The following is a 26276-nucleotide window of genomic DNA, read 5'->3' as shown; positions in this document are numbered from 1 at the left end:
AAAATATCCTTCAAGAGAAAAGGTAAATCTTCAATTAAGAGAATCTTTCATCAACAGACTTGCAATTTTAAGAAATGTTTAAGGAAGTGCTCAAGGAATAAAAGAAAATCATAATAGAATTCAGATTTACAAAGATGAAAGAAAAGTACAGAAAATTTTAATATGCAGATAAATATAAAAGGCATTTTCTTATTTCTTAAATACTATTTAAAGCAAAAAGAATATTGGGTTTATAACTTATGTAGATGCATACATATGATAAAAATAGCATAAGAACAGGAAGACAGTAAACAGAAGTATACTATTATCAGATTCTTGGATTATGTGTAATGTGTTATAATTAAACTCATGACAGACTACAGTACATTAAAGATGAATGTTATAAACCACAGGGTAACCACTGAAAAAAAGAAGTAGAGCTAGGAACCTAACAGAGGAAACCAAAAAGAATTTTTTTTTTTTTTGGTCCTTTAGGGCCACACCTGCAGCATATGAAAGTTCCCAGGCTAGGGGTCGAATTGGAGCTGTAGCTGCCAGCCTACACCACAGCCACAGCAACGTCAGATCTGACTCGAGTCTGTGACCTAAACCTCAGTTTACGGCAATGCCGGATCCTTAACCCAATGAGCGAGGCCAGGGATCAAAACTGCATCCTCATGGATGCTAGTCAGATTCGTTTCTGCTGAGCCATGAGGGGAACTCCAAACATTCTTGATTAATAGTAAAGCAGACAAGAAAAGTAGAAAAAATGAGGAATAAAAACAGACGGGACAAACAGGAAAAATTATAACGATAGTAAATTTAAAACCAACAATACCAATAAATTATGTAATTAATAATTAAATGTAAATGAATTAAACACTTCAATTATAAGATCAAGAACAAGACAAGGATATCCACTCTCACTACTTTCATTCAACATAGTTTTGGAAGTCCTAGCAATCAGAGAAAAAAAAAAAGAAATAGAAGGAATCCAAATTGGTAAATAAGTAAAACTGTCACTGTTTGCAGACAACATGATAATATACACAGAAAATCTTAAAGATACTACCAGAAAACTACTAGAGCTCATCAATGAATTTGTTAAAGCTGCAGGATACAAAATTACTATGTTAACAATGAAAGATGAGAAAGAGAAACTGAGGAAACAATCCCATTTACCATCACATCAAAGAGAGTAAAATACCTAGGAATAAACCTACCAAAAAGAAGCAAAAGACTTGTACTCTGGAAACTGTACGACCCTGATGAAGGAAACAGAAGATGATGCAAACAGGTGAAAGATATCCCATACTCTTGGACTGCAAGAATCAACACTGCCAAAAGGATCTACTACCCAAGGCAATCCCTCTCAAACTCTCAACAGCGTTTTTCACAGAACTAAAACAAAAAGTTTTTAAATTTGCATGCAAACACAAAAGACCCCAGAATGGCCAAACCAATCTTGAGAAAGAAAAACAGAGTGGGAGGAATCAGGCTCCCTGACCTCAGACTCTACTACAAAGCTGCCGTCATCAAAACAGTAAGGTACCGGCACCAAAATAGAAATGTAGATCAGTGGAATAGTATAGAAAACCCAGAAATAAACCCATGCCTATGGTCAATTAATCTACAACAAAGAACGCAAGCATGAGAAAAGACAGCCTCTTTAATACGTAGAGCTGGGAAAACCGCACAGCTACGTGTAAAAGAATGAAATTGGAACACTCTCTAATACCATACACAAAAATAAACTCTAAACGGATTAAAACCTAAACATAAGACCAAATACTATGAAACCCTTAGAGGAAAACACAAGTAGAACATTCTTGATCATAAATTGCAGCAGTTATCTTTTTTGATCCACCTCCTAGAATAGTGAAAATAAAAACAGAAATAAACCGATGGGGCCTAATTAAACTTAAAAGCTTTTGCGCAGCAAAAGAAACCATGCACAAGTCGAAAAGACAACCCACAGAATGGGAGAAAATATTTACAAGGGATTAATCTCCAAAATATACAAACATCTCATAGAGCTTTACACCAAAAACAAACAACCAACCCATTTTAAAAAATGGTCAGAAGATCTAAACAGACATTTTCTCCAAAGAAGACAGACAGATGGCCAAAAGCACAGGAAAAGATGCACATCACTGATTACTAGAGAAATGCAAATCAAAACTACAATGAGGTATCACCTCATACCACGCAGAATAGCCATGATCAAAAGGCCTATAAGCCACAAATGCTGGAGAGGGTGTGGAGAAAAGGGAATCCTCCTACACTGTTGGTGGGAATGTAATTCGGTGCAATCGCGATGGAGAACCGTACGGCGGTTTCTTAAAAAACTAAATCTAGAACTACCATATGATCTAGCAATCCCCCTCCTGGGGCATATATCCAGAAAAACTGTAACTCAGAAAGATACGTTCATCCTAAGATTCACTGCAGCACTATTTACAATAGTCAAGACTTGGGAACAACCTAAATGTCCATCAACAGAGGACTGGATAAAGAAGATATGGTACATACACATACACACTGGAATATTACTCAACCATAAAAAGGAATGAAATAAGGCCATTTACAGCAACATGGATGGATACAGAGATTATCATACTAAGTGGATTAAGTCCGACAGAGAAAGATAAATAATCACATAAGATCACTAATATGTGGAATCTAATAAAAATGATACAAAATGATACAAAAGAACTTACAAAACAGAAACTGACTCAAAGATTTTGAAACCAAACTTATGGTTACCAAAGGGGAAACGTGGCGGAGGGGGGCATAAATTAGCGAGTTGGGATTGACACAGACACACTACTATACATAAAATAGATGGGTAACAAGGCCCTACTGGATAGCACAGGGAAATCTACTCCATACTGTGAAATAACCTATATGGGAAAAGAATCTGAAAAGGAACGGATAGATGGGAATATATAACGGATTCATATTAGTGTACACCTGAAACTAATACAACTTTTGAAGTCAACTATACTACAATAAAATCTAATTTTAAAAACGGCAGGGATTGCCCAACTGGAAAAAGGAGCAAGAACCAACGATATGTACACACATCATATATACGGAAGCCAGCTTAAAAGAAAAGAACGAAAAGAGATTTACCACACAAATCCTAATCCTAAGAAGTCTGTAGTGGCTATATTAACATCAAAAAAGTAGATTTCAGGACAAGAAGTATCATCAGCGATTAAAACAAGCACTGCACAGTTTTTACAGGGGTCAATTCATCAGGACCTAATGATCCTCAGATGTGTGCAGCTAAAAACAAAATTCTAGAATAGGTGAATCAAAAACCAGCAGAACTAAATCAAGGGAGAAAGCACATAGCCACAATCCCAGTAGCAGATGGTAATGCGTCTCTCTCTACTTAACAGAATAAGCAGGGTTTTTTCCCTACAAAGCTTGGAAAAGGTATAGAGATTTGAGGCACTTATGAACTTAATCTAATTGACAGTATGCTCAAGGAAACACTCTTCCCGGCTCACTCTGTGAGGCCAGCATCACTCTGATACCCAACTTAGACAAGGACATTACAAGGAAAGGCCCCCTGCCGGCTGAAATGTAAAACAGCATAAGAGACTAGCTGCTTCTTAAAAGTTACACATACACCCATCATATGATCCAGACATTCCATTCCGAGGCATCTACCCAAGAGAATTGAAACAAAGCGTTTGTCCACAGGAAAGCACGTACACCTAGTTCACAGCCGGTTTATCTGTATGAGCTCTGAATTGGAATCAACCCGAATGTCCATCCATATGGAAACCGATGATGGAAACTGTGGTATCTATATCCAAGCAATGGAACACCACTACTCATCAGCGAAAAGGAAGGAACTAGTGGGGGAATCTTTAAACAATTATGCTGAGTGAAAGAAGCCAGATCCCACCATATACAAAATAAGCATAGATAAGATTCCATGTCTGCACCGTTTGAGAAAATGCAAACTAATCTACAGGAATAGGAAGCAGATCCGTGCTTGCCTGGGGATGGGAAAGTGGTGAGTGAGGGATTCGAGGAGGGCATCAGGAAAGAGCGTTTGGCAAGATACGTTCATTATCTTGACTGCGGTGATGGTTTCATGGGTATGTACCCTGGCCACCACATCAAACTGTTTACTTTAAATAAGGCACTTTTATTGGATGACAATATACTTTAATAAAAATGTTTTGTAAAAAACACCAGAAATATATATATATTTTTTATTCTGACCATGATTCACACACCACTGATTGAATGTGGGGCGCTCTGCTAGTCCTAGGACTACAGTTCCCTGCCCTTGAGGGGTCAGTTTGGAGGGTGATATTAAATGCAAGATAAAATCCTCGGGAATTTTAGATAGACGTGATTAGAAAACGTGCTTGGAAGCCAATTAACTTTACTCAGACGCCTTTCCAAGAAAAAGAAGCTCAAAGAAAGAAGTCATTCTTCTGGAAAAGAAGAAACACTCTAACACTGTAATGTTTTTTAGTTCATTTCACGGTTTTCTGATAGTCTTAATGTATTTAAAGAAAGGACAGGCCTGGTGACTTAGTTTTTTTAAAGACATCAATCCATGTTATTTACCACATTATCAGAATAAAAGATAAGACTCAGAGGCGCATCTCAATACACGTAGAAAAAACACATAACACAGTTTATGGCGAAAACTTTCAGTAAACCAGAAATAGAAGGTAACTTCCTCAACTGACAAAGGGGCATCTATGAAAACCTTTTTCAGCAGACACAATACTTCATGATGAAAATGATCATACCTCATGATGAAGAACTGGACCCTACGACTGGGAACCAGGCAGAGACAGCCACTCGATTTGTTTATTCGACATTGAACTAGAGGATCCTGATCAGCAAAACGAGGAAGAAACAGGATAATAAAAGGAATACAGTTTGGAAAGAAAAGAAGTAAAGCTGTCTTTATTAGTAGATGGCTTTAGTATGTACGAGGAAAATTCTAAGAAACTTAAAAGGCTAACAGAACTAACAAGTTAATTTAGCAATGCTGCAAGATACAAATTCAATGTACAGAATTCAATTCTGTTTATATGTAATAGCAATAAAAACTGGAAAAAAATCATAGCAGCATAAAAAAACCCCATAGATATAATTTAGTGAAATATGTGTAAGACCTCTGCTCTGAAAAATATAAACTACTTCTGAGAGAAATTTAAACAGACTTAAACCAATGGAGAGAAATACCATGTTCATGAATTGGAAGGATCTAAAATTATTATGATGTTTATTCTCCCCAGATTGGTCTATAGATTCAGTGTGATCCTAAACAAAATCCCAGTTGTATTTTCTATAGAAACTGGCAAAAAGACTAACATTTATATTGCAAAGTTCTTTGTTTAAGACAAATATTAAAAATACACAAAGATGAAACACCGCGAGTGCCTGATTTAAGACTTACAGTAAATAAGACCATGTTAGCATAAACACAGACAAACAAATCAATGGGACAGAAATAAACTCACACTAAATTATGCATTCAATGGATTTGCAACAGAAGTCCCAATGCAATGTAATGGGAAAAGGATAATCTCAACAAATGTGTTGGAACGACCAGGTATTCATATAGAATAAAGTGAATCTCAAATCATGCCTCTCATCACTCACAAAAATTAACTTCAAATGAAAAGTTTCTAAAAGATAATAAAGGAGAATATTTACCTTGAGATAGGACCCAGAAAACACCAACCACATAAAAGCTGATAAATTAGACTTCATCAGAATGAAAAAAAACTGCTCATTAAAAGATCCTGCATGAGGGAGTTCCCGTCGTGGCTCACTGGTTAACGAATCCGACTAGGAACCATGAGGTTGAAGGTTCAATCCCTGGCCTCGCTCAGGGGTCAAGGATCCGGTGTTGCCGTGAGCTGTGGTGTACGTCGCAGACACGGCTCAGATTCCGCGTTGCTGTGGCTGTGGTGTAGGCCTGTAGGCCGGTGGCTACAGTTCCAATTGACTCCTAGCCTGGGAACCTCCGTATGCCGCAGGTGCAGCCCTAGAAAGGGCAAAAAAAAAAAAAAAAAAAAAAAGATCTTGCATGAAAATCACATGCACACCAAAGATGGGGAAAAATTTATATATATGATAAAGAAGCTGGAACCTACAATTTAACAATGAAAAGACAAACAACCCAACCCAAAAAATGGGCAAAAGACTTAAACAGTTTCCAAAGTAAAACACACAAATAGCCAATAAGCAAATGAAAAAGTGTTCCTCATTAGTCATCAGGAAAATAAAAATTAACACCACACTGAAATACCACTACACACTCACCAGAACAGCTAGACTGAAAGAGCCTCCTACCGCCAAATGTTGGCAAGAATGCAGAGCAAGCAGAACTCCGTGGCTGGTGGGAGTGTAAGATGCTACAGTCATCTTGGGAAAAGGATTGTTAATTCTTAAAAAGGTAAACAGACTCTCCCCTATGACCCTAGTCTACTCTCTGGAATTTATCCAAGAGAAATGAACACATATGTCCTCAAAAAGCCCGGGACAAGCATTTTTATAGTAGCTTTATTCATAATAGCCTAAAACTGGAAACGACTCAAAGGAACAAGCAAATGGCTAAACAAACTGTGGTATTTTCACACAACAGAATATTGCTCAGCAGTTAAAAAAAGAATAAACTGATATATACAACATTATGAATCTTAAAAACATTTTTGCTAAGTGAAAAGCAGCCAGACCCCCAAGAGTACATGTGCTGTGACGCCACGACTCCATTCGTAAGACACCTTTCTACAGTCAGCCTGGGTCTTTCTGGACGCTCTCACCAGACCCGGGGGCTCTCAAGGCCTGGCCCTGGGTACCACCTGATGAAGCCACCAAGTCTAGCCTCCAATTCCACATGGAACCCATAAACCTCTAGATCCAAAGGCCACTGGAGGGGCTCTTTCTAGCTTTGGAGAATCAATCTTCTGTTGGATATAGCCTCAACCTCTCTGTACTTTAAACACAGATGGATCATAGAGTCCTGAGACTTCAGTAATAAAGACAAGATGCCCTCAACAAATAGCTGCAGAAAGACAAAGAAAGTCCCCAACAAAGAGAACAAGAAAGTGAGAAACAGAGCAAGAGGAGAAGGCACTTCAGGAGAGAAGCACCTGGATGTTAGGGAAGAAACAAGGGTTAAACGAAACACCCTGTCCTGCTGTACCGTCTGACACGTGATGCAGCAGAACTTCATGGTTCAGAGTACGGGCCTGGAGGGTTCAAAGCCAGGCTCCCCCTCTAATTAACTCCATGATCTTACTTAGCGTGTTCCTGGAAGAGCCAGACAAGGGAAAAGCAGAAGGAGCACTGAAGGTCTCCTCCAAAGACTGAAACCCAAGTTGCAAGCTGGCTTTGTAACTAAAACCTAACTGTAAGTGCATTCTGGGGAGCATCCTCCCTGGGTAGCAGGCGGGAGCTGCTTCCCTGGAGAGCACAGGTAAGCAGGTGCCCACACGCAGGTGCCTCTGTCCCTTCCCATAGAAAGCAGGATCCCCAGAGGGGTCTGAGCCATGGAGCTCAAGCCATAGCCCTGATGCCTCAGCACCAGCACCATTGGTGGGCCAAACGGATGGGTCAGTGCCCACCTGGCAGAAGCTGTGTCCTCTCCCCGTGCCTCCTACAGGACCTGGCCATGTGATGGGTACTAAGTAAGCCATACAACCTTAGCATGAGGAGGGTGGGAAGGCCCCTCTAGTTGGGCCACCACAGATGCCTGCCTGCAGGTCTCCTTAGGCTGGAGATGCGTGGAATCTAGACCCCCTGGGCCGAAAGGATCTTGAGAGGGTCCTACAGGTGGGAAGCCTGAACCCAGAGAAGGGAAGTGGCAGGCACAAGGTCACCCAGCAGTCAGGGGTCAAACAGGGTGAGAATCTTACTCCAGGGCTCCATCTGAGGATGGGTGCTCCTATCCACAGGGGACCCCCCAGCCCTGCCGCTACACCAGTAGGCTGGAATTCCTAGGGACGCTGCCTCCACCATCCTCTGAGCCCTCAGGGGCCACGTGCCTGTGCTGTTACTGTCAGGGTTTGCGGAGAGCCGGGCCTCCCACACTTCAGGCTGCTTGAACCCTGACAACCTTGCATAATCCTCCCCCACCCCTACCCCAGACCTAAATCTTCCCATCCATGGACTGTGGAGCAGGATCCCTGCAGCTCTGCTGTGACAAACAAAAGCAGGGATACTCCCAAATACCTCTGAAACCTGCCGCCCTACCGCCCGGCAACTCTGGTTAAGCCTCACCTGTCAGCAACTCTGGCTGAGGACTGAGGGCCTCCCTCAGACGCCAAATCTAAGGATGTAGCCAAGCCCCGTGACATCCAGAAGGGCAGCTGGGACATCAGCTGCGCCAGGAGAGTGGAAGGGCAGGATGCCCCTGTGGGAAGGATATTTGGAACTCTGGCCCTCCCAGACCAGGGGAGGAGGGAGACACTGGGGCTGAGACAGGATGGGGGCTGCCCAAGGCCACAGGCAAGCCTAGGACTCTGCTGGACTATCGCCCGGGGCTTCTGAGTCTCAGCTTGGCACTCTTGACCCTTCTTATCCTTTCAACTTCCAAGGGCAAAGGCGTCTTGCTAGCGGACCATCCCCTAGCCTAGCTTAGGCCCTGCGCTGGTTCAGACTAAAGCTGCATGACGCGGTGCTGGCTTTGGGGGTGGGGACTCAGGAACCCCATTGATTTGGAGGTGCTTAGGAAAGGTGGGGGACAGGGCCACTGAAGGACAAGTGATACCCACCATGCCTAACCCCCAATCCACAGGGACCCCAGACCCCTCAGATCCCTCGGGCAGGGACTCAGGCTTTCCCGGCTAAGGGTGCGGCTTTCCTGGCTCCTGCAGTCAGGTGGCCCCAGGTCAGACGGGGACACCTGGACACTGCCCCAGGCCAGTGCACCTTTCTTTCACTCTCCCCTGGCAAAACTCCAGAGCCTCAGCCTATGGCTGGCCCCTCTCCCCCAACCACAGGAGGTACTCACTGATGGGGGCGTGTAAGGCCACGTGCTCCTGGTAGGGCGTGTAGTACTTGTACTGCTTTCCGCAGAATTCACAGGTGTAATTGCCGGTTTCTGTCCAAGGAGAGAGAAGTGTGGGAATGGCTCCCATTCGGAAGCAGCAGTGTGCTCCCCCGCCCTCCAAACTCCGCCTCCTTCGGGGACCACCAACTAGAACCAGGAGCCCACTTGAGTCAGATGGCCTGGGTTCAAATCCCAGCTCCTCTCTTCTGAGCTGTGTGACGTTAGGCAAATGCCTTAACTTCTCTGTGCCTCAGTTTTCCTATCTGCAAAATGGGGGTAATGACAGGCCCACCTTATAGGATTGCTGTGAGGATTAAATTTGTCTGTCACGTGCTTAGAACAGTACCTGGCACACGCTGTCCTCCTCCATCACACCACCCCCAGGCCCTGGTGCTTTGGAAATGTGTGGTGACCTAAGGTGACCTCCAGTGCCAACCTCTCTATCGGCCCCTCCACAATGGCCACGCTTGGGTCCCCTCGTCTCTAGGACCTTCCGTGCCCCCCAGCAGCCCCCCGCCCCCTGGCAGAAGGGGTCACGTCTTCCTCTTGGGTCCCACCGGACTTCATCTTTACCTCTCTTTTGGCACTGCCTAACTTCTTTCTTCTTAAAAATTTCTGATGTAATATTGTTCACTGGGGGAAAATTATAAAATATTGATAAATACCAATACAAAAGTTTAAATATAAGAGAAACTTCAATCATCTATAATCCCCAAAGAGTGGCAGCTACCCCTGGGGGTGGAGCATGGACCTGGCCACTTGCCCCAGACCCCGCCCCCGTACGCCCATCTCCTGTCTCACCGACATCAGCCCACTGGCTCCTACAGGCCTCGACCCAGCCAGCCCTGATCTATTCACTCTCCGTAACCTGGTGCACTCAATCGACAATATTCCGTGGACATCTTGCTCAAATCAATAACCATCGATCTCCACTGCATTTATTGGCTGCCTGGCTCCCAGTGGACTCTGGAATCTGCTGAGCCAGTCTCCTAAACCAGGAGGACACTTAGACGGAAAATTTTTTTCCCTTATTAAAAAAAAAAAAAAAAAAGCCGTGACCCACATCCTCATAGACATTTTTTTGCACATCTGCTCATTATTTTTGCACATCACTGCAAAATAAAGATGATGGCTCATAATCTTTGCACAGTATTTCCTCGGGATAAATGAAGGATGTGCCTTGGTAAGGCTCCTGATCACCACAGCACCAACTACTTACTGAAAGCTTGGGCCGGTTTTCATCCCCATCAGAGAGAAGTGGAAAATGCCAGTTTCCATATACTACCGCCAGCACTAAGTACTTCAACTACCATCATCTTACTGTGCCTGACAGGGAGAACCGGCGTGCACTGTGGCTTTTATTTTCCATTTCTTTGAGTTCTAAGACAGTTGACTATTTTTCAGGGTTCATAAACCATGGTTTTTCTTTTGTGACTTTCCTATTTGTGTTTACACTCAATATTTCTATAGGTATGTTTACCCTATGTATTTTTTTTTCCTGTGACCCATTTATTTATTTATTTTAAAATTGTCCTTAAGTTGCTAACAACTCTATAGACTAAGGATATCAACATTTTCTTCTATATATTACTATTTTTTTTCCCTTTTCTTTTTCTTTTAACGGCTATACCCGTGGCATACCAAAGTTCCCATTCCTGGGGTGGAATCGGAGCTGCACCTGAGGGTGAGGCTGTAGCTACTGCCACGGCAACACCAGATCCAAGCCGCATCTGCAACCTGCGCCGCAGCTTGCAGCCTCGCTGGATCCTTAACTCACCAAGTAATGCCAGGGATCGAACCCCACATCCTCACAGAGACTACATTGGGTTCTTAACCTGCTGAGCCACAATGGGAACTCCATGAGTTATTTCTTTTCTCAACTGGTTTCCCAGTCTGTTTATAGCTTTTTCTCACAACACAGCTTTAAAAATTTTGGTAGCTAAATAACTTTTTTTTTTTGGTCTTTTTTTTGCCATTTCTACGGCCGCTCCCGTGGCGTATGGAGGTTTCCAGGCTAGGGGTCCAATTGGAGCTGTAGTCACCAGCCTACAGCACAGCCATAGCCACTTGGGATCCGAGCCATGTCTGCAACCTACACCACAGCTCAGGGCAATGCTGGACCCTTAACCCACTGAGCAAGGCCAGGGATTTGTTACCACTGTGCCACAATGGGAACTCTGGTAGCTAAATAACTTTTGCAACTGATTCATGAACGCTGGTAGGCTTCGAAATTGTTAGATCAACTGTATTCATTGTATTATTTAAACTCTATAATCTTGTTTCTCTCCTTTCTCTGTCAAAGACTAAATGTTGTGATCCTTCTATTTTATTATATTTCTGAATTTGTTTTGTATATTTAGTTACAATGTTATTTGATGCAGAGAGGCTCATGTGATCAAAACCTTCATTATACACTGTATCTTTTGTTAACATTAACTATTTTTTAACCCAGAGCTTCTCAAAGTGTGGTCCCTAGTCCAGCAGCATCAGCATCCCCTGGGAACCTGTCAGAAATGCAAATTCTCAGGACTTATTTAAGACATACCAAAAGAAAGACCCTAGGGGTGGGATCCTGCAAACTGCATTTTAACAGGTCCCATAGAAAATCCTGAAGTGTGGGAAAGAACCACCACTCTAACATATAACTACACTGTTTTATTAGTTCATCTGCTATTAATTCTTTTTTTTGGGGGGGGGGGAGTGTCTTTTTTAGGGCTGTACTGGCGGCATATGGAAGTTCCCAGGCTAGAGGTTGAATCAGAGCTGCAGCTGCTGGCCTATGCCACAGCCACAGCAATCCCAGATCCGAGCCACATCTGAGACCTACACCACAGCTCACAGCAATGCCAGATCCTTAACCCAATGAGTGAGGCCAGGCATCGAATCCACATCCTCATGGATCCTAGTTGGGTTTGTTACTGCTGCACCATGACGGGAACTCCCAGTGTTATTAATTCTTTGTTTGTTTGTTTTGTCTTTTTGCTTTTTCTAGGACCGCTCCCTCAGCATATAGAGGTTCCCAGGCTAGGGGTCTAATTAGAGCTGTAGCCACCAGCCTACGCCAGAGCCACAGTAACACCAGATCCGAGCCACGTCTGCGACCCACACCACAGCCACAGCAACGCCGGATCCTTAACCCACTGAGCGAGGCCAGGGATCAAATCTGCAACCTCATGGTTCCTAGCTGGATTCGTTAACCACTCAGCCATGATGGGAACTCCCAGTGTTATTAACTCTTGATAATTCCTTTGTTACATTCTCCTCCTACTTGTTCACATGTGCCTAAAACCATTTCCTTAAATTTTCTTGCACTTTCATTGATCAAACAGACACCGTGGTACATGGCAGCACAAAATGTTGAGCAAAAACTTGCCCTGGTTCCTGCCTTCAAGGAGCTTAGAGTCTGGAAAAGGAGAAAGAAAAATCAACTCAAATTTCAAACTGCAACCACAAGGGGTGCTCTTAAGAAGACACTTACAGTGCTATGAAAATCCTAGCAGGGAATTCCGTTTGGTTAAGGGAGTAAGCAAAGAGCTCCGTGGGAAAGAGAAAAGTAAAATAAAATGAGGCCATAACTAGGCATGTCTCCAATAAACCATCAATCATGGGATTATTTTAAGTAAACCTAAAAATTTCTCTTCGAATAAAGGAAATTCTGTCATTTGCTTTGACCGCTATGACTGACTTGGTTTTACTTGTTTTAAGCTTTCTTTTCACACTCTACCCTTCCCTCAATTTTCGGTTGTCTGATATCGGACCTCCTTTCTTGTCTTTCCATTAGTCTCCAACTTTCCATCATTTTCCAGTATTCTCCATTGTTTTAGATTGTATACCAGAGACCCTTCTCTCATTTTTACAGTCAAGCGGGAAAGGATCGTTTCCTACCTGTTTCTATCAAGAAGCGTCCTTTAACTCAGCGCTGCTCAAACTTTAGGCTGATTAAGACTCATCTAGACAGACTTCTGCATCCCACCTCAGAGATTCTGATTCCACAGGTCTGGTGTGGGGCCTGAGAACTTACACTTCTTTTTTTTTTTTTTGTCTTTTGTCTTTTTAGAGCAGCACCCGAGGCATATGGAGGTTGCCAGGCTAGGGGTCTAATCGGAGTTGTAGCTGCTGGCCTATGTCACAGCCACAGCCATGCTGGGTCCGAGCTACCTCTGTGACCTACACCACAGCCCGTGGCAACGCCTGATCCTTAACTCACTGAGCCAGGCCAGGGATCGAACCCGCAACTTCATGGTTCCTAGTCGGATTCGTTTCCGCTGCGCCAATGACAGGAACTCCAGAATTTATATTTCTAATAAGCTTCAAGGAGCAGCTGATGCTATTGTTCTGGGGACACACTGTGAGTAGGACTGGTTTAGCCAATTACACTGTATCCCTCACCTATTCCTTCCTTCTTGGGTTTTAAAATTCTTTTTAAAAATATTTTAAAATGATCTCTGTCTGTTGCATTTTTCTATTTCTTCTTTTTTTGTCTTTTCTAGGGCCCTACCCATGGCATATGGAGGTTCCCAGGCTAGGGGTCTAATCAGAGCTACAGCTGCCGGCCTACACCACAGCCACAGCAACACGGGATCCACGCCGCATCTGTGACCTACACCGCAGCTCATGGCAACACTGGATCCTTAACCCACTGAGGGAGGCCAGGGAATAGAACTTGTGTCCTCATGGATACTAATTGGGTTCATTACTGCTGAGCCATGATGGGAACTGTCACTTTCAATCTTATAATCAGATCTGCAATAGTTTAAACTTACTTCTAGTGTACCTGGCTTCACGATTCACCCACCAGCCCTCTTGCTTTTTCTTTTTCTTTTCTTTCTTTTGTCTTTTCAGGGCCACACCCATGGCACATGGAAGTTTCCAGGTTAGGGGTCTAATCAGAGCTGTAGCTGCCAGCCTACACCAGAGCCACAGCAACGTGGGATCCAAGCCGCGTCTGCGACCTACACCACAACAGCTCATGGCTCCTTAACCCACTGAGCGAGGCCAGGGATCGAACCTGCAACCTCATGCTTCCTAGTTGGATCTGTTTCCGCTGCACCATGATGGGAACTCCAACCCACCAGCCCTCTTGTACCATGAATTTAACCCCTGGTAATTGAGCCCTTGAATGTCCTCTACCATTCAGTTTGCTGGAGTCTATCTTCAAGTAATTTTTCAAAGATGAATACACAGGAGAAATAGCATGGTTTTGAGCACTTGCCTTTTTCTTTACAAATAAGTCACCATTTGTCTAAATATAAAATGCCCATATTACAATCTTTTCCCTTCGGAACTTATTCCATGATCTTTTAGCATTTAATATTGCAGGGAAGCACGAGGCAAGTCCATCTCGGAGTCATTTGCAGGGAACTTGCTTTTCAAATCTCCAGGTGCCTGTACAGTCTTCCCCCTTATATTTACAGTTTCAAAAGTCACTAAGATCTAGTTATGGACCTCTTATTTATTTATTTTTTATTTTTAGGGCCACACATGCAGCATATGGAAACTCCTGGGCTAGGGGTTGAATCGGAGCCACAGCTGCCGGCCTACCCCACAGCCACAGCAACTTAGGATCCAAGCTGCATCTGGAATCTACACCTCAGCCTTCGGCAATGCTGGATCCTTAACCCACTGAGCAAGGCCAGGGATCAAACCTGCATCCTCATCGATGCTGGTCAGGTTCTTAACCCACTGAGCCGCAACAGAACTCCTCGCTCTCTGTATATTGACCCTACCTGACATAGGACGAGCCCTTAAATGGACACACACAGGTCTTCCTTTAGCTGAGCCATTTTTTCTCCTCCTATATCTTTGGGGAGGGCTTCTGTCCCACTGGTAGAACACCACCAATTACCTGGAAGAGGTTCCCCACTGTGCGTCGTTAGCAGGTCTTCCTCTCATCACGGCTCATCTGTTCGAGTTCATCCTTCACATCCTCAATTTCATTTCCACAGATCGATTCTGCTCTTTCCTATCTACAGGGTAGGTTTTAATTCTGTTCTTATATTTTCTACTTCTCTCCACTTCTTCTCATCTCACGCCTCTCTCTTTGCCTTTTTGTCTCATCTGGTTGCTTTCTCACTGTACCACTTCCATTTGCACAGAGGTCATGCCATGGAAGGCATTATTTCCTCCCCAAATTCAGATGCTGATGCCCCATCTTCGAAAGAGATGTTGATGTCCTGTCTCCCAATGCAGTGGGATTTGGAGATGGGGCCTGTGGGAAGTCATTAGGTTTAAATGAGGCCATGAGGCTGCTGTGGGGTGGGGGCCTCTCATGACGGCATTAGTGCCCTTAGAACAAGAGACACCAGAGAGCTCTTTTTCTCTCCACAACATGTGAGAATACAGGCAGAACGACGGTTCTTAGACCAGAACCCATTCATACTGGTATCCTGATTTCAGACTTCCAGCCTCCGGAACTGTGAGAAAATAAATTTCTGTTATTTATACGGACCCAGTCTACGGGATTTTGTTATAGCAGCCCAAGTGACCTAAGACAGGTCATATTTTCTCATACTGGACCATGGCTGTCAAACAGAGTTTTCTTTGAGACACGGTGGTAGATCATTTTCAGAGCTATACTCTTCCTTGGAGCCTCCTAAATTCCTTTTCTTGTCATGCGGAATTTTCATAATTCCCACGTTTTTGTTTTTGGTTTTTTCAAGTCACTTGTCCTGATCCAGGTATAAAAATCAAGTAACCTATAAATAAATGCAGACGTACTCTCTTTCAATGGACATGGATGAACTGTCCTCGATGGTGCCATCATCGTGGTAGACCATGCCCGTGGGAGGACGTCTCAGACCTGCAGCTGAGGAGCAAGCTGACACAGGGCCTCCCAGACCAGCTCTCTCCTTCTAGAAGAATTCCTCAGCCCTGTCATGGCTCTGGCTTCCTCCTCTTTAAGTCCTCGATTCTCCGATCTGCGCCGTTGATGTGGATGTGGAAAGTGTACTTCCTACCATGCGCTGCTACCATGGTGTCTCCTCTTCTGTGACCTGCAGAGCTCTGCTTGCGGGGATGAGTCCCTCCGCTGTGCCTCGACTGGCTCCCCTTACTCTATGTCTCATCGCCACCAGGCTTCTGCGGCACGGGCCAGCTTTCGAAAAGTGGCAGAAGTCCAAGAGGTAGGATTCTTCTCTCCCAAGGCAGCTCTGGAGTGGTCACGAAGGACAGCCTCCCACTCTGAAAGACGTCTCAGTTGCAGGGCGTCAAGCTGGGAGCTAAGCTCAGTTCAGTTTTCTCAGTGAAATCCCTCCTCCCCCTCATCTGTGATAAATTCCTCCCAGGTCCTAGCACCCGCCGACTGTCAGCCTTAGCTGCTGCTACAGAGACCCCGGTTCATCTTGCTCTGTACCTTTCTGGGTAATTAATAGGAACTGCTTATTTAATGCTTTCCATGTAGATGTTAAGGACTATGCTAATGCCTTTACAAATCTAATCTCATCTAATCTCCATGACAATCCTGAGAGGTGCGCTGTATTGTCATCACTGTGATTAGAGAGATTATAAAACTCGCAGGACGTCACACAGGCATTAAGTGCAGAGCTGGGGGTTCATCTCTGGGGTGACTCTAAAGCTCTAGCGCTTGACTATCTCGGCAACATCGCTCATTAGCTAAGCCCTGAATGTGAGCCAAGCGCTGGGCTAGACACTTGAGGCAGGCGTCCTCCAACAGCCCCGCAGAACAGAGAGATGTTCTGGTCCCCAGCGTAGAGATGAGTCAAAGGACCCTCAGAGGGGCTGAGGAGCTGGTAAATGGGTGATGCCAGCCTTCAAACCCAGGTCTGAGGGACTCCATAGCCTCTTTTCATAATTATGATGTTACAGATAGAAGAGGGGTGCTCTGCTGGGGCTGCTGGCAGATAGCACTGAAGTTGGGGTGGTGAGTGTCACAGTTCTCAACACGCCTGTTCTGTACTGGTGCTCTGTGAATGCCCATCACGGAACCTGTCTGATTCGTGTCTGGGTTTTCCCACCGTTTACCATCTAGCAGTTTCCGTGTTGAGGATTTCATCATTTTCCTGCCTTCGAGATTGCTTTAATGCTACTGTTTACTGCACGGTTACCATGCATAGGACAAACACTGTGTAACCGCTTTACAGATATTACCATATCTCCAGCTTCCTAAGTGCTTGAAGAGGTAAAAGAAAGGAGAGACCCATCCTCTAGGAGGAAGGAGGCTGACAATGTACTTGGGGTCCATCCAGGGGCTGGGACCAAAGTCTGCCCTCTGAGACTGATCCCCGGCTTCACAGTTCCAGCCCCCCGGACTCTCCTGCCCTCAACTTCCTCATCCATTCCGTCTACATTCATGGGCGTATCTTCTCAAGCTGCCTGAATCCTTATTGCAAGAGGCAGAGCCAACAGAGGTCTCCTCTTGCTGGGGAGGAAGAGAGGCACGGAAAACAGAAAGGAAGAAGCGAGTATGCACGTTCCTCAAAGGCTGGCCCAATCTCGCCTGTGAGACCTCCCCCACCCCCCAAATCCATTCTCCTTGCAGCAGCCAAAACGTCCTCCTAAAATGCAAATCCAATCAAGTCCCATCTCGGCCGGGTCAACTCTCTGGCACAGGCCCCTCAGGATGAAGTCACACTGCATTCTTCTGGTTGTCAAGGCTAAGACCTGAACCCAGAATCGATTTGCCTATTAGTTCCTGCAACAACACAGCTGTTCTGTCTTCATGTGGGACACAGGGGCCTGTCCCTACCCTGGTCCCCACGCAGATGCCTCCTGGTCCCTGCTGTTTCCTGTGCTTCTCCAGCTTACTGGTGTAACTAACTGCTTAGCGATCCGCTGCCCCTCCCTGTGTGAACCACGCAAAGCAGGGCCACATCTGTTTTGCCCACTGCTGTGTCCCCACAACACTCAACACAAGTGTGCTGCAAACAGGCAGGTCAAGGGCATGGTTCCTGTCTTCAGAGGTTTATTAGGACAAGGACAGAGCACCTGCATGTGGCTCCTTTGGACAGATTCATTTGCTGATAAACCCTTTAGATGACAATACCCAGTTATTTTCTGAGCACCTACTATGTACCAGGCACTGTGCTAATTAATAGGTGATTTACATCCATGATGTCATTTAATCCCCCAACAAACCTGCAGGGAAATGTCACTCTAACTCCATCGGTGAGGAGCCGAGGCTCAGGATGGCTCACAGACTGGGCACCAAGCCTGTGCTATTCTCACTGCTATGGACCTTGTGCTTGTCCTGCTGGCCCTCCAAAGCTCAAATCCTAAGAGTGACTGACCCATTTGACAGGTGGGCAAAGTGCGGTACAAGGAGGCCAGAGGCTCACTGGTCAGAGCCGCTGCTGCAGGATGAGCAGTGCCACCCCCTTCCAGTGGTGGGACTTGCCCTGCCGCCCAGCCACCCCTACCTGTCTCCCCACCCAGCCCGGGCCCCAGACAGAGGCCTGCATACTTGGCCCAATTTTCTGGAATGGTTCCGGGGGCTCCTCCTTCACCTCGTCAGTGGCCACGACACCTTGGTCGAAGGGGTCTGTGGGAGAACACACGGCCCTTAGTGCCCTGGTAACCAGGTCTCAGTGCCGCGCGGGAGACAGGGAGAGGTGGGCAGCCACAAAGGACTTACCTGCCCGATTCTCAGGGGCCCCTTCCACACTAAACACTGCGTCCGGGCGGGAGGCGGCAGCCGCAGAAGGAAAGAAGCAAACAGGAGCCCTGTTAGTCCCTGCCCACAGCCGCCTCTGCCCGATGCTCCCAGGCTCTGGGGCCCCGGAGAGCTGCCTCAGCCGTTGCAGATGCCCCAGAAAACCAGGGGCCATGCCCCGACCCTTATCCTCAAGCCCCTGGGCAGGGCCTCCCCGCCCGCCCCCAGGCAGGAAGATACTCTCTGCCTGGCCTATTTCTGGATCACCGCCACCTGCTCGAGGGGCCGGGGCAGGAGAAAAAGAGGAAGAGATGGGGGCAGGGAAAGAAAGAGGAGGCGAGAGAAGGGATGGCCGGTGGCAGTAGGTGGCACGGACTGGTTGCCACAGATTGACATGGGCTGGGGGTGTGGGGCGGGAGAGGGAGGGAGCCCTCGAGATGTCTTCCCAGTCGAACACCCTATTTCTAGGATTCTTAAGATTCCCAAAATAAATTACCTAAATTTATCGCTCTAATTTCTAGCTCTATAATCTAAGGTGCTAAAACATCATCCTTCATCTTAAAAAATTGGTTTAATTTTGCCAGAGCATGCGAACCTGCAACGTGAAACGGGAAAATAAATGGATGCGAAATTGCTGACAGTCGACTGATTTTGACCTACAGAAGCAGCCATTTCACTTGGGGTACCCTAATCGGAGGTGTAGATGGAGGATGATGGGGACCCTCTCGCACCTGGAATCCTCGGAGGCTGGTCACCCTGCTTGCGGTCGGGCTGCTGCCTGACCCTCCCTGGGTAGGAGGAGGGAGGGGACGCCATGGGAGGGGGTGGGGGCCCAATGAGCCGCCCTGGAGTGGGGAGGGGGGTCTTTTCAGGTGCCTCTGCTCTGGAGGAGTGAGGGGCCTGACTCACCATCCACGGCGTGCAGGTCTCGGTGCTCCTGGAAACAGCTGTAGTATTTGTACTTTTTCCCGCAGATGTCGCATGTGTACCTGAAGTTGTCTGCCGGGGGTGGAAGGACACGTGGTTACAAGTCATTTGGGGCTGGGGGAGGTGGTTTCCTGCAGACTGGGTCCAAATGGTGACCCCGTGGAGAACAGTTCCCGGGGGGGGGGTGGTTAGGCGTCTTTTACACAAGGGGACCGGGGAGCCTTGAGGTGACTTTCAAACCCACTCCAGTCCCACTGCATATGAGCTGAGCTCCTACGGGTCTGGTTCATAACTGCCCCCCCCTTTCATAAAGTTATGTGAGAATGACAGCCAATGCAGCGACCACTTCCTGGGTGCTGCTAGGTGCCAGGCCAGGAGGATCCCTCCATTGGAAGTAATAACCCATTTAACACTTGGGGCTGCTGAGGACAGAAGGGGCCTGTTGCAAGCCCCACAGCTCCGGCCCACTGTGGATGGTCCCAACAACCCTGGCTACTGGCATTCCCATCCTGGGCTATGTCTGGGCTGGATCCAGTGACCTGCTTCTAACCAAGGGCGATGCTTCTTATCCGGTGACGGGATGCCCTTCTGAGATGAAGTCACAGAAGGCTGTGACCTCTGTCTTGCTCACACCATCTTGCTACCTGCCCTGCTGTAAACTGCCTCACAGAGACCCCCTTGCTGCCTCTGCTGAACAGCCAGTGGGGAACTGAGGCCCTCAGCCCAAGAGTCTGGAAAGGGTGGATGCTGCTAACAACCACGAGTGCGAGAACCGAAGCAGCCCCGTCCCCACTCAAGCTTTGAGATAAGACCCCAGCCCTGGCCGACAGCTTGACTGTAGCCCCACGAGAGGCCCAAAGTCAGAGGACCAGGTGAAGCCAAACCCAGATTCTCCCACAGAAACAGTAATAACATAATCAATGCTTATTGCTTTAAAAGCCATCACATTTGGGTTACACAGCTATAAACAAGGGCAGGGCCTGAGTCTGGATGACCCCCAGGTCTCTCCAAAGTCTGAGGCTGGACTCATGGAGGACACTGCCCTTGCCACACTGACAAGCCCTCTAATGTTTGTGCTAGCAAAGACCCTGTGTGTGTGTGTGTTCCTGGGGCTGACCTAAGGACAGCCCTCCCCAGCCCCCACCCCTCACCCCCAGCACAGGGAGGTTGGGCAGTTTGCTCCAAGCTGCCCAGTGGGACAGGGAATAGCCAGGATCCAGATACTCACTTCACTCTGAGCCACAGTGAGCCAGGGCACATGGCCCTTCTCTGCCTGGATAAATCACTTTCTACTCCTGGGCTGGGGTACCAGTCTGCTGACCCCTCTTCTGCTCATCAGCACCCAAACACAGGATCTGATGAGACTCCTCCATCCCAAGGAGGTAATGCCAGGCCATTCTGTGGGAGGGTTTCTGGCCCCCACTGAGCTGAACTGAGGGACACGGATGGCATTGGCTATCTCCCTGCCTCTGCCTCCACTTCTTCCATGGCACCTGCAGTCCCTGAGTGCGCCCTGAAGGATGGAGGCCCACAGGGATGAACTGGTCTGTGAGCAAAGTACACACGGCCTCGACACACACAGACAGTCTGAGGGTGTGGGGCCTAGGCATGCCGCCAGCATGCCATCTCCATGTCCCTGCCTGAGTCAGCCATGGAGTTAAGGGGGAGAGGCGGCGGGGTTGTGGGGAGGAGGGACCTGGTCCTGGCCAGCCTCGTCCAGACTGCCAGCAAGTGCCAACCCCACTTCTGCATTCAGCGTCCCCATTTCCCCCTAATTAAGGAGGTGGTGGTAAATGAGATGATTTCTGAGGCCCCTCCCGGGCTGGCGGTTCCAGGAGCCCAAGCCTAACTCGGGCTTCTATCCTCTCCCGAGGCCAGAAATCCAGCAGGGACCATCACCTCCCACGTTCTGTCCCATCTGGACCCTAATCCTTCTTGGTGCTGGCCATCAGGGAACAGAGTTGGAAAGTCAAGGCCACCTGGGGTCTGCCGGTAACAGACAGGGTCCTGCTCCTGAATTCCTCTCCCACAATGGCCAGTGCTGGTCGCCCCCCCAGCTGCGCATCCTACTTGTCTCATCTCTGCCCACACGGCCTCTTCTACCAGCTGGTCCACGTACACCTGCCACCTCCAAGAAAACGTGAACCCTCAGCTTTCTGCCACTGAGAAGCGCCCCCGCCCTGCTCTGCCGAGGCCCATGTCACTGCATCTCCTCCACGTGGGTGGGGCCACATTTCCGGGCCCATATAATGCAGGAGTGCACTAGGACAAGACGGTTATGCCCCCAAAGGAAGGAAGGCAAAATGATTTCTGGTTAGTGAGATCACGTCTTCAGAACCCCAAGAGAGCTCAGGGTCTCCAGCAATGCCACTGCGAATCGGTTGTGGGAGGCAGGCTCTGGAGTCAGGCTGCATGCACAAGGTCAAATGCAACCCTACCACTTACAGGTGCCATGAATGTTGGACATGTGTGCACCCTAAGCCCTCTGCACCTTGATTTTCTCATCTGTAAAACAGGAAGCACAGTTCCTTCATCTCCCAGAATTGTAATAAAGAATAAATGAGCATCATACCCAACATGCGATAAATACGTGGTAAACGTTACCTAGTGTTATCGCTAAGCAAAGGGAATCAGTGTGACAGTGGCAAGGGAGCTGGATGTGGAGACAATCTTTTATGTTCTTAGTTGAGAGATGGGTGCCTGTATAGGCCTCTGTTTGTACTATTTTTTTCTGACAAATAAATGAAAGATCCCCAGACTAGACGGGTATGAGGCTTGGTTTCTAAGCTCCCTTCCACCCCTAACGAGCTGTATGATTTCTCCCTGGGACTCAGCATCCTCATCTGCCAAAATAACAAGGCTGGACTGGACATTCTCCACGGGACTCTGCAGCCAGGCTCTTGTCCTGAGGCGGGTGTGTGGGGACACCAGGCTTTCTGAGCAGGCGTGGCTGGCCCAGGTCAGGGCCAGGGTGCGGGGCTCAGACTCAAAGAGAGCACGCTGGCCGCGGGGAGAGAATTCCTCAGGGCGGAAGGGAAAAGGGATGGAAGGACTAAAAATACCCCCAGTCATGAAGTCCTCCAGCACCAGGGAGCCTCCGGGAACAACGGAAGCCAGATGGAGCATAACGGATCATTGAGGGGCTGCCTGCTGGAGAGGCTGGGGCCCAGAATAGCCAAGGAAGGAAAGATAAATAGGGAAGTGCTTTAACTGTGCGGCTGACCACAGGCAGGCGATGGGAGCCGGAGGAGAAGGGAGCTATTGAGGGAGAAGGAGCCGGGGGCTAGGCCGGGCAGGGCGGGGCTCAGGGACGAGGCACGGGACCTTGCCTCCTCCTGGTATGGGCCCTTGGACAGGTGTCTGGCCATTCTGAGCCTCGAGTCTCCAGAAAAGGTAGTGGGTAGCCTCAGTCCTGCCGGCCTGTCACATGGTGTAAGAATCTATAGAGAAAGTGGGTGACAAAGCACCCGAGAAGAGATGCTGTTAGGACCCGGTGCAACTAAGGCTCTGCCCTGGCCCCCAACGCATCCTCCAACTCCTCTGTTTTGGATTTTAAGGGGGGGGGGAATCATGTTCATTTATTATTTTAAGAAATCTTTTGGGGTGATACACCAACCGTGCAGAACAGAGGCTGACAAACTACGGCCTGCCCACCATCTGTTTCTGTAAGACTTTCGTTCCCAGAGCATTGCTGGCTGTGCTCGTGCTCCATGGCCACGCTGAGCCGTTGTGATGGAGATATCTGGCCTGCAAAGTCTCAAATATTTACTCTTTGGTGCCTTATAAAAAATAAGCTGACCATTGATGCAGAAAAATACACGAATCTTAAATGCTCCGCTCATTAAATTTTGGGAAACGGAAAACACCTGTGTAACCCAGCATCCGGCTCAAATCACAGAACCCAGAAGCCCCTTCCCAAGGGTAACTGGGACCCTGAGTTCTCCCAGCCTGAGTTAGTTTCCCCTCCTGGAGAAGCAACTCTTTAGGGCTGGGCTCCTCTGCGAACCCTCTGTCTGTGGGTAACCCATGCTGCTGTGTGGAGCCGCCTTTCCTTCTCACTGCGGTACCGTGGTCCTTTGTGGGAACACGTCGTGACTTATCAATTCCACTAGCGCTGGGCACTCGGGTGGTTTCCGGTTTGAAGCTGTGACAAACAGTGCTGCTGCTGAGAACATCCTAATTCACGTTTTTGGGTGGACGTGTGCACGCACTCCTGTTGGGGACCCAGCTGGGAGTGGTCAGGGTCAGGCTCAGGGTTCCGAAGCTCAGGTCTGGGGTGTGCAGAGAGGTTCCACCCCAGCCCACACCCACTCGGCTGGCTGCCTACCAGTTTAGATCTGGAGGGAGGACAGGCAGAGCCCACGAGCAGCTAAGCGGAGCACGGTCCCCAGATGCCAAGACCCTGTGTGTCCCAAGTTCTGGGACGCTGTACCCCAGGATTAGTGCCCGGGGTGCTCCTGAGCTAACGTCTCTGAAGTAGCATTTCCCCAACATCAGCTATGGAGCCCCAGTCCCCCCAGTGGGAATCCAAAGAACAGAGGAAGTGGTGTACACACTGGGGCCCTCTTGGCAATGCATGTGCACATTTACCAGTGAAGGGCCCTGAGAAGCCTACAGCCAAGAAACACGTGTTTTTTTTTTTTTTTTTTGCCTTTTCTAGGGCCGCTCCCACAGCATATGGAGGTTCCCAGGCTAGGGGTCTAATCAGAGCTGTAGCCACCGGCCTACACCAGAGCCACAGCAACTCAGGACCGAGCTGCGTCTGCGACCCACACCACAGCTCACGGCAACGCCGGATCCCCAACCCACTGAGCAAGGCCAGGGATCGAACCCGCAACCTCATGGTTCCTAGTCAGATTCGTTAACCACTGCGCCACAACGGGGGACTCCAAGAAACACGTGCATCTTAGCAGAACTCAAGACCTCCAGGTTCTTTGGCCAGAGAAGTCCTTCCTGACAGAATGCCTGTTAATTTCCCCAGGATGGCTGTGCCACGGAACACACTTTGGGAAAGGCTTTTCTGAGGTACTGCATTCAGAGCGGAAGCCTGGACCACAGTCATGTGCTTGGGGCCATCCTGGGGTGGGGTGAGCACTTGAAAGAATCACCCCTGGCCTGGCTCTCCCTCCACCTCCCACCCCTGGCCCCCTCGGTCCCTCAGCCCACCAGGGGGGAGAAATACTCACTGCCTTGGGAGGCTCCCTCCCCTGAGGTGGCTTCTGTGTCTGTGATGGAGAGAAGGAGAAGGAGGTAAGCAGACTGGATCGCTGCAAGGGCTGCTGCCGAGAGAGAAAAGCTGGGCAGGCGGAGGCCAGGAGAAGCCACGACTGAGTGCCCAGGATGCTCTCCTCTCACTCAAGAGGCAAGGAGAAAGCCTTCCCCGTGCCCCTTGCTGTCCGTCAGGCCCTGACCCGGTGCCCTTCGTCCATGACCATCAGGGTCAGGCTCAGGGAGGGACAGTGCCACCCCTCCTGGCCCCTCAGCCACAGCATTCTCAAGCCCAGAATGGAGACAGTGCCCTCGCCCCACCCCATGGGCTGTCATGAGCAGCACACAAGGTGACATAGTGACACAGAGCGCTCTGAAGCATCTTGGGACAAGCGGGCCCGTGTGGGGTAGATGGAGCACTGGCGGCAGAAGCCGGCTGGCATGCCCCGCTGCACCCCCACCCCCACCCCGGGGGCTCCCCCAAGTTAAGGAGGCATCTCCTGTCCCCCTCAGGTTCCCACTCCTACTGCAGAAAGAGCTCAGGGGGCTCTGGGGTCACCCTCAAGGGGCCCAGGTGGAAAAAAAGGTAGAGGATGGGGAGGCTTGGCCTCTCAGCTCTGCCCTGGGGACCTGCCACTCACCTCGGTGCGCCCGTACGTGGGTCTGGAAACAGTTGTAATACTTGTACTTCTTGCCACAGATTCCACACTCATAGGACCCTGGAAAACAGGAAAGGAAGGGACAGGTCAGCCGGCATCCCAGGTGTGCAACCACGAGGCCCCGGGACCCACCATGACGCTCCAGGTAAGGCTACCTCTGTGCCAATGGGCTGTCTTGTCCCCTGGCAGCAAAGAGGCAGCAAGGACCAGTGAAGACAGAGCTGAGCAGAAGGCCAGGAGGCCCAGATCTATTTCAGGTTATTTTATTTTTTTCTTTTTAGGGCCGCACCTGCAGTATATGGAAGTTCTGGGCTAGGGATCGAATCAGTGCTGCAGCTGATTAGTGCCAGCCTACACCACAGTCACAGCAACGCCAGATCTGAGCTGCATCTGTGACCTACACCGCAGCTTGTGGTAACACTGGATCCTTAACCCCCTGAGGGAGACCAGGGATCGAACCCGAATCCTCATGGGGACTAGTTGGGTTCTCAACCCACCGAGCCATGGAGGGAACTCTTATTCCAGGTTTTTATCTCAATTCTGAGTGACATTGGGCAAGTCACTTCCCTTATCTCTGGGCCCTCATCTTCCCAATCTCGAAGACAGAGTGGGTCACTTCTTAGGTAATGCATAGTTATTCCTTGAAAGGAGAAAGGAGATGAAAGTAAAAGAATTTCAGAATAAAACATAAGCTGCATCCATGTAAGGAAATCGTCACTTAGACGCAACAGAATTATGTCTAGCTACTGCTCCTCCCTGCCAGGATGGTCAGAGGTTAGGAGGACAGGCTTTGAGCCAGACACATCTGTGTCTCTGTCCCTGTTCTGCCACTTACCAGCCGCAAGACCTT

At 48.2% G+C, this 26276-nt stretch overlaps 1 protein-coding gene across 9 annotated transcripts in view; it reads right to left on the bottom strand.

The window, feature by feature from the left end:
- The window catches only part of ZNF618 (zinc finger protein 618), a 199328-nt gene that overhangs the window by 38331 nt on the left and 134721 nt on the right, over window positions 1-26276 (bottom strand). For 5 of the 9 annotated variants that reach the window (XM_047768228.1, XM_047768220.1, XM_047768226.1 and 2 more), the window contains 7 exons: window positions 25409-25486; window positions 24746-24784; window positions 19542-19631; window positions 18615-18650; window positions 18444-18521; window positions 9599-9658; window positions 8987-9076 (listed from right to left, as the gene is read on the bottom strand). In XM_047768228.1, the coding sequence (XP_047624184.1) occupies window positions 8987-9076; window positions 9599-9658; window positions 18444-18521; window positions 18615-18650; window positions 19542-19631; window positions 24746-24784; window positions 25409-25486 (471 nt within the window). The remainder of the gene's footprint in view (window positions 1-8986; window positions 9077-9598; window positions 9659-18443; window positions 18522-18614; window positions 18651-19541; window positions 19632-24745; window positions 24785-25408; window positions 25487-26276) is intronic. The other 4 variants (XM_047768222.1, XM_047768227.1, XM_047768224.1 and 1 more) reach the window with 1 other exon arrangement.

Source organism: Phacochoerus africanus, chromosome 2, assembly GCF_016906955.1.
Source record: "Phacochoerus africanus isolate WHEZ1 chromosome 2, ROS_Pafr_v1, whole genome shotgun sequence".
Classification (NCBI taxonomy): Eukaryota; Metazoa; Chordata; class Mammalia; order Artiodactyla; family Suidae; genus Phacochoerus; species Phacochoerus africanus.
Note: the sequence above shows the minus strand (reverse complement) of the source record. Positions and strands in the feature narration are given on the sequence as shown.